The sequence below is a fragment of the Condylura cristata genome, unplaced genomic scaffold (genome assembly GCF_000260355.1).
Source record: "Condylura cristata isolate star-nosed mole 26May11 unplaced genomic scaffold, ConCri1.0 scaffold00008, whole genome shotgun sequence".
Classification (NCBI taxonomy): Eukaryota; Metazoa; Chordata; class Mammalia; order Eulipotyphla; family Talpidae; genus Condylura; species Condylura cristata.
Window position 1 is genome coordinate 28631636 of NW_004567109.1, and position 12045 is coordinate 28643680.

General features: G+C 41.2%; 1 protein-coding gene across 2 annotated transcripts in view; it reads right to left on the minus strand.

Annotated features, from left to right (window-relative positions):
* Positions 1-12045, minus strand: part of RAB3B (RAB3B, member RAS oncogene family) — a 47869-nt gene that overhangs the window by 4064 nt on the left and 31760 nt on the right. For both annotated transcript variants that reach the window (XM_004679007.2, XM_012722745.1), the window contains exons 3-4: positions 10649-10767; positions 7744-7868 (exon numbers count right to left, since the gene is read on the minus strand). In XM_004679007.2, the coding sequence (XP_004679064.1) occupies positions 7744-7868; positions 10649-10767 (244 nt within the window). The remainder of the gene's footprint in view (positions 1-7743; positions 7869-10648; positions 10768-12045) is intronic.

The following is a 12045-nucleotide window of genomic DNA, read 5'->3' on the forward strand; positions in this document are numbered from 1 at the left end:
AATAGATAATTTTAGTTATCTCACAGAATTATTTCAAGAATTTTCAATAAATAATGCATAAAGTATATAGCCCTGTGCTTGACACAGAGGGTGTGTTAAGTGTTTGCTGAAGGAGTGAATACCTTAATTTATATGCACAGTACTTCACAGTTTCCAAATCACTTATCAAAACCATTATCTAATTTGTTCCTCAAGAAAGTGTCCAGGCAAAATCTCTCCATTTCATGAATGCAGACACTATGACTTTGAGAACTAAGCTGACTTACCCAAGGTAGGGAGAGGCATCAGCACCAGAAGCACAGTTTTAACCTTTTTGATCAGAGGTTTCCTCCTCCCCTGCCTCCCACTCACACCAGTCTGGCCATCTTTAGCTGGGCTCTGAGAGGCAGCCAAGATCCACAGTGAATAAGCAAACTTCATTTGCCCCTTCTACCCACAGACACACTGATTATTACAACTCAGTTGGCTTTCTTCCTGAATTCCAGTAGGGTTACTCTATATCTTTCCCTCCTCACATGAACCCAGCAAATACCCCAGGGAAAACTGCACCTGAAGCCAGAGACGTTACTGTCTGTTTGATGCCTTGACATCCCTAACGTCACTTTTATGACCATGACCAGAATATAGTTGTATCAAGAAGCACAAGAAAGGTCCTCTTGATTCAAAGTGGTGACTTCCCAAGTGAGAAATGTTGGCTGGGTGGGTGGTGTTCCTCAGAAGCATACTCTGCCTTCTCCCTCATGTCCCTGTCCTAGCCTAATCCCTCCTCTTGAATCTGTCCACCTTCCTCTCTCTTTCCTGGTTTCATTTGGCTCCTTATATTCCTCATACTTTCTCCTTGAGATGCTAGCCTAATATTTATTGAGCACCTACCTATGCCAAACACTATGCTAGAAACTTAACAAATATCCTCTTACTAAATCCTCACAATAACATATTGGGTAAATATAAACAGCTCCAATTAATAAAGGAGAAAATGCATTTATGTGATTTTATAATGGAAATTGGCTTTAGACCTGGTTTGACTGGTTCCAAAGAGTATACGTAGCCTAGCTCCCATTTCTTCTTCCTCTTTATCTATTTCATTTTTTTCCCCCAGTCCCCTTCCCCCATCACATCTTTTTCTTACTTTACAAGTCCCTTTGACCTCCTTTACTCTTACCTGACTACCACAGTGTCTGAATTTGGACAAATTCCTTCACCTTTCTGAATCACTTAACCTCTCTCTGAATCTCAGATTCCTTATATATCAAACAGGAATAATAACAGTGTCTTCCTGCTGAGAGAAGTTGGGAGGATTGAGATGATGGATAAATTGCTGTACAAAAGCTGCCTGTTATGACAGTTTCTTTCTGTTCTCTTTTTATCTTGCTCTTCTCACCTTTTTATTCCTTTCTCCCTTTTTCATTTCATTTATTCCTTTCTCCCACAAAGGAGGGGTTCTCTTTCCTTTGCCTTTCTTCCCCCTATAATCACCACATCATAGGGCTGGGGAAAATGAAGCCCCAAGTACAAGCAAGAGAATGCTTCCCCTGGCCTTCCCAGCTTGCAGGCATTCACAGTTCCGCCAGCCCACCTCTGACTGACAGCCTCTCCTGTGGCTTGTGTCTTGACCTGAAAGAGGCAAGCTGCAAAATTGCCCACTAATTGTAGTCCTGTGATGAAGCATGCAGCTGCTGGGTCATTATTTTGAGGTCTTAGAAACCCAGCTTCAGAAAACCTTAGTATATAGCTCTGACCTTTGACCGACTATTCACAAGTGACCATGTCTGCAGAAGTGGAGAAAATATATTACTTGTTAGGCAGAGGGCAAACCATCAGTTTGGATGAAGGTGAGGATACAGGTCCAGGCCAGGGGCACACATCCCTTCTGAGAAACTGGCACTGAGGGGCAGACATGCCACACTGTGCAGGTGGACAGTGGGAAGAGGTCCAGGAGTCAGACAGTCTGGATTGGAATACAGTTTCCATCAGTTACTAGCTATGTGACCTCCGGCAAGTTGCTTATTTTGTTTCCTCATCTGCAGAATAAAGTGTTTATCATCTACTTCATAGGGTATAATGAGAATTAAATACAAAATATATATATTATATATCATGTTACATATAATCTATATATAGTATATTCCAGTGTATATCTACCAGGACAACCATAACAGTATGTTATTATTAGAACACTTCGGGGCCCTCCCTGGTGGCACAGCAGGTTAAAGCACAGCACTATGCAGCTAAAGCCACTTCAACATGGATTCGATCCCTGCCCCAGAGGTGACCCACATGATGTGGCAGACCTCTCCTGACCTGCCCACTGCTCCCCTCAGCAGTGTACTTGTCAGTTCTGCCTCTTCTGCTCCCAACTCTGTCTCTGGTGAATCCTCTCACTGCACCTGCACCTCTGGCCTGTACCCCAGTTCTGTATGCATAAATAAATCTTTAAAAAAAAAGACAGAACACTTAAAGTAGTGAGATATGAGGCAGTAGTACCTGGTCAAACTAGAGATCTTGTATGTCCTGCCAAAGTGATATCTTCACAGTCATCTCAGTCACCACAGTATGAGACCTAATTCAAGCACCTGCTTATGGGTTTCCTTTGCTACTAGAACAACCTCAAATGTACCCTCACCCAACTATGGTCAGAATCCTATAAGGCTCTTCATTAGTGCACCCAAATGTTAACTTTTCCTCAGGTTCATTAAAAAGTTTCTCAAGAACTGAGAATCTAGCAAGGTCAGGAAAATGACAACCAATTAATCAGACGAGCCTCTAGTCACTTCCTCTCTGTAATTGGCTCCAGAACAATGGGATTTCTGCTATCTTTAATGGGGCCCTGCTCTTAACTGAATCTGAGATGATCCTCCCCCTCAAATTGTTTGCCTGTCTTTCCTGAAGGCAGTTATCACAGACCCACAGACTGTATCTATAATGCCTGCTTCCCAAATTTGACTTCAGAATGCTTGTATGCAGCTAAATATATCTTTTCTCATCCTGAAAGTAACCCCCAAAACATTTCTTCTCTATTTTTATGTTTAGATCCCCCTTCTCTATCCCATGTTGACACCTCCTCATGTCTGTCACTTATCAATCTTCAACTCATTTCCCTCTGGTCACTGATTTTTGGCAAGGGACCCCCTGTCTCCCTTTCCACCCCACATTTGTTCTCATTCTCAGGAATTCTGGGTTTCATGTGGGCAGTCCACCCAACACCTTGACCTCTATCCCTTAACTACCTCATCTCCACTTAATGGGAGAGTGACCTCTTCCATTTAGCTTCAGCTGTGCCCTATCCTTATAACTTGAGCCGTTTTAATTCAGATCTATGTCAGTGGGCCTGAAAGAGGTCTCCTTAATGCAATAGCTAGCCTCATTGGTCTAAAACCCAAAAACCCTACATGACTTGGCTTCTGTCTACTTCTCCAGTCTCTCCTTCCTGGTTCACATTATAATCCAGAAACATTGACACTTTCTTTTTTGGTGCTTTATTATTATTACTTTTTTAATGATTTGGTATTTTTTTATTTATTTAAGATTTATTTATTTATGCATACAGAACTGGGGTACAGGTCAGAAGTGCAGGAGCGATGTGAGGATTCACCAGAGACAGAATGGGAAGCAGAACAGGCAGATCAACAAAGTACACTGCTGAGGGGAGCAGAGGGGGAGACAGGAGAGAGGAGAGGCCTGCTGCCCCATGTGGATCACCTCTGGGGCTGGGGAGCAAACTCAACACTGAAGCAGTTGCACTAGCTTGCAGTGCTGCATCCTTACCCGTTGTGCCACCAGGGAGGGCCCTTTGGTACCTTTTTTAATGGTACTATTATTCTAATTCCTACTCCTAACCATCTTCATTACTTACCTATAGAATCAGTGATTCCAGAGAGCCCTCCCTTTCTCTTCTCACCTATTTCTCCACCACTCAGAATATACCGTGTACCTCTTCATGGTACTCCCCAAGGAACCATACACAGTTTTTTCAGATTCCAACAGGAATATGGAAACCATTCTTAACATTTATGTAAGAGAGGAATGCTTTAATTGGTAGTAGAAGAAATAAGGAGTGAAACAGAATAGTGAGGAAACCTAGAGATTATTGGTAGCAAACAAACAAAAAGAGATTATGGCACAAAGGAAGTTAGAACTACTCAAGTAGGAATCAGAAAAGAGTAGTAGCCTTTTTTGTTGGAAGTCAGCCAAGATAGGCATGTAGGAATACACAGTTTTCCTCACTCTAGTCACCTGCCAGCATCTCTTTTTGGGTGACCTGAGCCAGAAAGCAAAATTACAGGAGACTGGGAAACACAGGCTGCACGGTTCAGCTTTACCAGAGGGCATTGAGCCAAAGGTAAAGAATGATGACAAATAGGACTGCCACAACCATATACCCAAAGCATAAAATGATCTCTTTATTGTTGTTTCTCTGGTCAATAGTATCTTTAGGACAGGGTATCTGTTCACCTGTGTCCTCAGGGTCCAACATATGTTCAGGGACTGGCAAATCATTCACTGCACTTGCTGTGGAGCACTTTACATTGCCACCCATGCCTAGAGGTTTGCAATGCCTCCTTGTGGGAGGAATGTATGCCCCATGCCATTGACATTGGGTTCGAACTTGAGCCAATAAATGTGGATGATCCAAGCCCCAACAGAAGCTTGAAGAGATTTTGTGTGATTTCACCACCCTAGGTTAAATCCCAGAATAAGAAGACACATGGAACAGATTTGTGCTGACTTTTAATATTAGTGAGAAATTAACCTTTATTATGTCGGTTCCTTATTCAGATTATGTACTATAAAGAAATCTCACTAACATTAGAAATGAAGGTGGAAATTTGAAGAAAGACTATTGCTGATTTGGGTAAATATACACCTGGATCATAGAATGAGAACATCACATTATCAATCAACATAGTCTGATTAATTGGTTGTCATCTTCTAGAGCTTGCTAGATTTTAATTCCTGAGAAACCTTTTAATGAACCTGAGCAAAAGGTTAACAGTTTGAGTACTGGCCCTGCCACCTACTACCTTGAATGACTGAGAAAGTTACATAATATTCCAGAGGGAAAAATATGGACATACAAGTGTGGCACAGCTCCTGTGTGCAAGAAAATACAAGTGATCTGGACTTAGCTCTTTGTTCAGTGTAAGAGCTGCTGATAATGTTCACATTCCAGGCTAGAAATGAGAGTGAAGGTTACAAAGAGAATTGTTGTGGAGACACAATTTGAACTATAAATCACTGCCCTGAGTTAGCCAGTATCAGGTCCAGCTAGGTCTTAATTTCTTTGTAGCCAGATTCAGTGATGGAAAGCTTCTATTGTTTATCCCAAATCAAAAAAACATTTATGGAACAGCTTAAATAAGTAAGACAATGTCTAAGAGTCTGAGATAACTGAAGGATAAGTGAGGAATTGTATGAAATGAAATTATGGAATTAAAGAGGGATAGAGTCAAACAGATCTTACTCAACTAATCTAAATTCCATTTTTTTCCAGATGGTAAATTGAGATTCAGAGTCAGGAAACAAGGTTCTCAAGATTACATAGTAAACTAGTAGCAGAATCAGGATAAAACCTTCAATCTCCTAACTCCTAATCTGGTGCTATTTCCACTATACTTTACTGGAGTGAGTGTGTGTAGGTATTTCAAAACCACATTTTCAACAGATTTCTACTTCCTTTGTAGACAGAAGTGCATTTCCCTCCTGGCCAGACTCATTTCCTGACAGTTCCAGGAAAGTGAGAAGCCCTTTCTGAGGCTTAGACAGTTTGGACCAAATGGAAATTATCATGGTCATGGAGGATGAATTTGGATATGAAATTCATGATAAAGATGTAGAAAGTTAATGTATTGGTAGATTATGTTGAAGATAAGGAGGATATACAGAACAAGCTATCAGGCCTTTTTTGTCTACTGAGAGAGGACTCTGAATATATTGGCAAGTGTCTGGAAGTAAGGATACATTTAGGCATCATCTCTGACTTTGACAGGATAATTTTGTTTTGCTTGTATTAGACTGCCTAAGTGTTTTTGCCCTTTGAAAATAAATCTATAAAATCAAACAAAAAGATTGATCAAAACATATTTTTGTAGTGTTTATTCTATGCCAGGCTATCTGGGAGGCACTCTGTGTACACAGATAAGCAAGACTCAGTTTCTGTCCTCAGAAAGCTTTTGGGAGGTAAACAAGTTCACCCAAGTGTGATGGGTACTATGTCGTGTGTATGGGGTACAGGAAGTGGATGCACAAAAAGAAAGGAGCTTGAAGGGCTCAGGAAAGACTTCTTGAGAAATGTGAAGTTTGAGCTACTCTCACTGACTGATGAGAGTCAAGGTGAGGATTAGAAGAAAGCTCCCCAAACAGATGGGCACAGTTGGCCCAGGGAGGGGGCTGGGATTCTCACTAGGGACATCAGATTGAAGGCATAACCTGACAGGCTGAGGTCACTTATGTGTGGGTTTTTACCACGTGTTCACTGTTTCCTGATGAGTGGAACCATTTTTAGATACTGAGAACTTCTGTGATGGGATAAGAACAGCAAGGGCCAAGGTGACACAATCACCCTATTAAGCGCTTACAGTTTTACTAATTTCTATTCTAGGCCATCCTGGGGGATAGGGAAGGGGAGAAAGATGTACTGGGCACTCCCCACACATACACACACGTATACACAATACAGGTACATAAAATGCACAGTTCACACTTGTATATTTCCCTGCCTATGTACCCAAATAGCTGTACTTTAAAAACTCAGAGTATCACTTTAAATTACCTTCTCTTCTATACTTAACACCAAGGTTGGGAGCAAAGCTTAGGGAGACTGTATTGAAGCTAAGCATTCATCTTGAGGAAGATTTCTCTAATGTGACCTTACCTTTAACCCCAGTGCACAAAGGTAAGGAAGAGAGTTTTTTTTTTTTTTAAAGAAGGAAAAGCTGTTCTTATAAGTAAGAATTGGTAGGAGTCCTGTCAGTGGGCTGGTGAGACATAACTGAGGCACTTAGACCTCAGTGGAACCCAAGGGTGGTTATGTTTTCACCTTGGAAGTTAAAGCATCACTGAACTACATACTTAAACCACATTGTTCTGTTCCTTCATGCAATTATACTTGTGAATTATGCGAAGAAGCATCACTCAACAGTGAGAGAAATTGTGCGGCTCTTCTTACTAGGTTCAGCATTGTTGCTGTAAGGATGTTTGGTATTAAGGACACTTTTGCATCCAGCATATGGATTCTATTCTATCAGAAATAATGCATTTGTTTTTATCTTAACAACCATGTAACTGCTTATGTTTCTTTCCTTTGCCTAGGTTGCTAGGAAGCTTAAAGACAATATTTTGGCCCAACACTTGCACATTTCCAAGGACCTGTAATGTACATACTTTCTCTCCTGTCTTCCTCTTATTTTCCACTTTTCTATATTTCCCCTTTGCTCCAACTTTTCCATTTATTTATTTTTATTGATGAACTATTACAACATCGCAACTTCTTTGTGGAAGGAGCTGGTAAAACCCAGAGTTCATAAATTTAAATTTCACATATCCGTTCAATATGACACAGTATACATGCTTGTCATAATGAGTTATCTAACATTCACTAGCACAAATCCCCTATGTATATCACAGATATAAACAGAACACCTACACACACAATTCATGATCACCACACACTTACTGTGTAAATTACTAATTGTGCCCCTTCTGATTCATTCCCAGTGCACACAGACACTCATATTCTGCACATACCGAGCTGCTCTGCAAGTTGCCGGCCCTTCTCAGTGGGAACAACCCTCTCTTCCTCCATGTCACACTTATTTCCCACCAGGATAACCTGTGCATTGTCCCAGGAGTACGTCTTGATCTGAGTAGCCCTAAAGAGAGACAGAGAGGGGATTGTGTTAATGATACTCTCCAGGCTAGAAAGGACCCTGCAAAGCTCACAGGGCTAACAACACCCACGTTATTATTGTCAATAAATCCAGCCAAGGACAGATAACAGATACCTGCCCCCATGGACTGTTACAGATGCTGACCCCTGAGCGCTGGATGCAAGCATCACCCAGCTCTTGGGAGTATTCCTGTAATACATGAACCCACACCTTTCTTCACTGCACAGAGTTTGTTCTAAAATGTGTATCTTACACAATAAGTTCTTTAATAAAAACAAAAACAAACAAACAAACAAAAACTTCTCTGGGTCCCAACTGGCTATACAATGGATCCTTCTATTAGGTATTTGAGAACATTCAAATCCTGTCATGCTGACCCATCACCCTTCCTGCTATTACTCCACATTCTCTTCATTTATGCCCCAAATGCTTTTCCATGACTTGTGCCTTTGTTAAATGGTGGGAATTCCTTACCCACCCTAACTCATCATCAAGATCCACGGTTCATTCCACAGTTCATTGCAGGGAGACTTCCCCAGCCCAACTAGCCCCTCTCTCTACCTCTGTGACTCATAAACATTCACTGAGACCTTTGATATTATTTTTAGGAATCATAATATTAGCGGTGGTGGGATGTTTATAAGACTTTTAAAAAATAATTTTCTATACTCAAAATTTTCTAAGTGAGCATATGTTTTATAATGAGAAGCAAAATTTCAACAGAAGGAATAAAACAGGACCATTATATTGTGGAGATAATCTTTTTGTGGGACTAGATCTAACTCTGTCCCAACTATCCCATCTATTAAAAACAATTATTTCCCCTTTTGGTCCCCTATACCTCTTCCTCTCTCTCCTTGAGGGCAGGAACCAGGATCATTCATTTTTGGGGTGCCAGCTCCTCAACAGAGAATAGGGGAAATGTCAGTCATTACGTGATAAATGAGTCAGTAAAATGGTTATCTGGAAACAGCTCTATCCTGAAACAGATGTCCTGAAAATAACATTCAATCTAATTCGAGGCTGAGTGCAACCTGAAATCGATTACCAATCTGCTTCTAAAGCTGAACCTACCACCATTCCTTTCTTTAAGGGTAGGAAGCTGCTGTTCCCTCAAAGATGGAATTCACTCAACTACCACTTGTCATGGGATGACAAAGAGCCAGTTTCCATGCTAGGCACTGAGACTCAGATGGCAGCTGGGGGTTAGGCTGTGACCAAGTTCCCAGCTTCAAAGCTCAAAGACCAGGGCTTGAGAGAGATGGACAGTATTCACCCTCAAGGCAGTACCAGGAGCAAGCTCTCTATAGTTCCCTGTCATCTTCTTCTCTCTCTCCTCCACCCCCATCCACTCTCAGTTCCCAGATTAGCAACTCAGGTTATTCTTGGAGGAATCATCACCAGGTGTTAAAATCACTGTGTTCCTGGGGCAGGATGAACAGAAACTGAAAGAGAAAGGGAAGGAGGTCAAGGCCAAGAGGGTATGAGCAGTGTGGAGACATTTAAAGAAAAGCTTATCACCCATGATGGGCGGTGAGGGGGAAGGGAAGAAGAAAAGAGACAGGAGGGAAGAAAAATCATGACTAGAGGGAAGAGAGGAAATAAAGGGCAGATAAGGAGGAGAAAAAAGAGGAAGAAAGAGAAAGGAATAGAAAGGAGAAAGAAAAAGGGTAGAATGCTTGTTAAAAAGGGAAGGGGAAAAGGCAGAACAAGAGGGTGACAGAGAGGTTGAGAAGGAGAACACAGATCACTGTGAATAATATACACACTAATGACTGCTTTCAAAACCAGAGGGAACTACAGCAGGCAGCCAGCAAGGTTACACCCCACTCAAGGCTCCAACACATCAATAGTGCTTCCCAAAGTCATGATAACCATTTCTTGAGAAGGGGAGTCCTTAGAGGTCACACGTTGAGCAAAAGGGAGCAGGACACAAGCTTGTTACTGGTCAGTGAGTGCTGTGTGTCCAGTTTGTTCACTCTTTCTGATTCCGAAGAAAGTCACCTCCGCCATCCTCATCCTTTCCATTTATGGGAGGTAAAGGTGGCTTTCTCACCCATCCTTCCCCTCATGCTCCCTTCTCCTTATGACTGTGTTCCAGGCAGAAATGCGCAGGTTGCTCAGAGCTGTATCTCTACGGAGCTATACTGATTTCCACTGTGTACGGAACCTTTGTAAACTTGCACTAAATGTGCTCTAGGACCCCCAGTCTTAATCCAGAATAAACCTTACAGGGAAGCAGAATGTAGATTCATTCACCACCATGGCCAGAATGATCTTTCTAAAACTTCTGTCTGAGTCCATTGGTTCCTTACTCATGTCATCACTATGGGATAAAGCCCAAATTCCTTACCCTGCACACAAAATCCTGCAGGAGCTCTGCTCTTCCTATTTTTCACCCACCTTCCTGCCTTTGCACATCTAGTTGTACTGTTTTTCTGGAATATTCTTATCCATTTGTCCCTCTGGCTAACTCCTGTTCATTTCATTAGATATAGCATGTGTTGGCAATTCCATGACACCTTGTCTGACTCCTCCAGCTGAGTTAGAGTCCTCTGTAGGAATCCCCCCAATCTGGGGCCTCCCCTCATTGCTGCACCTGTCACATGAGATTATTTTTGCCACTCACTAATCTGTCCTCTTTACTCTGTGGACAGGAGCCATGTCTAACTCATCCTAAGCACACAGCACAGGGCCTATCACACATTAGGCTTTTCATGAGCAGTTTGATGAGTGAATGAGTGAGTGAGTGAGTCTCATACCAGTCTTGGACGGCGTTGAAGGACTCCTCATTGGTGATATCATACATCAGAATGAAGCCCATGGCCCCACGATAATAAGCTGTGGTGATGGTCCGGTACCGCTCCTGCCCAGCTGTGTCCTGGGTGAAAAGTAGAAAGAGTTAGCTTCCTAGAAAGTCTATTTTTGTTCCTAATAAGCTTCCAAGATAACTTACTAGTAATCCAAGGTATATTTAGGAATCTGTTATATGTCTTATTTTTGTATTGATTAAAGCAACATGTTATTTTTTTCCTACGTGTGCTCCTAACTAGAATGATACAGTTTTTAAAACCACATGGAAATTAATGAAAAAAATAATTAAAATCCCAAAGGAAAATAGACAAAAGGAATTACCAATTCACAGAAGGAATATAAATGGATAATTATTATGTAAAAAAGGTTTAGCCATTTTCAATTTTAATTCCCATTATTGAGGAAGTTCATACACTGAGAAATGGCAACCTTTCACCTTTCTCCTGGAAAGAACTTAATTCAGTTTCTGGAAATCAATCTGGAAAGATCAAGAACATTAAAAATAGTTGTACATTTTGGCACAAATTTTTCTTCTAAAAACTTTTCCTACAATAATCAAATACTTATGCACAAAAATATTTGTTAGCACTTTACTTAGTTAAAGCGTGCCATCAGGGGCCTCCCTGGTTACACAAGGGGTTAAGATGCAGCACTATGAAACTCTCTGCAGCATGTCACCAGTTCAAACCCCTGCCCAGGAGGTAACCCATATAACACAGCAGAACTCTCCTGCCCTACCTGATGCTCCCCTCAGCAGTGTATTTCACTCAATCAGCCTGTTCTGTTCCCTGTTCTGTCTCTGGTGAATCCTCTCCTACCCTATCCCCAATCTCTGGCCTGCACCCTAGCACCTGTATTCATAAATAAATAAATCTTTTTTAAAAAAAAGTATCATCAATGAATGTATATGTTCAACAATAGGAATATGCTTAAAATATATGAGTTTCATGTCAGAATACTGGAAGTATGTGTGATGTAACCTTCGTTTTTATTAGCTATAGATGCAGAGAAGAAAACTGGAAAGAAATGCATGAAAAGGCTAGTGTGAGAAACAAGAATTGCCTTGATTTTTTTCTTCATGTTTATTTTTGTTTATCTGCAAAAAGCATATATTAATCTTACATAAGAAGAATCTTACATAAGTGATCCTTTTAGATTGGTGATTTAGAGACCCAGGCAGGATTTCTGAGCAATGTTATTGCCAACAAGTCTCACCTCTTCTCAATGTACCTGCAAAATGTGACTTCTCTATGAGAATTCCTAGTTCCCATCTCTGCCTGGAACCTGGCCCTGTGCCCAGTTCTATGACAGAAGAGTCCTATAACTCAGTTAATTGGAAGAGTCC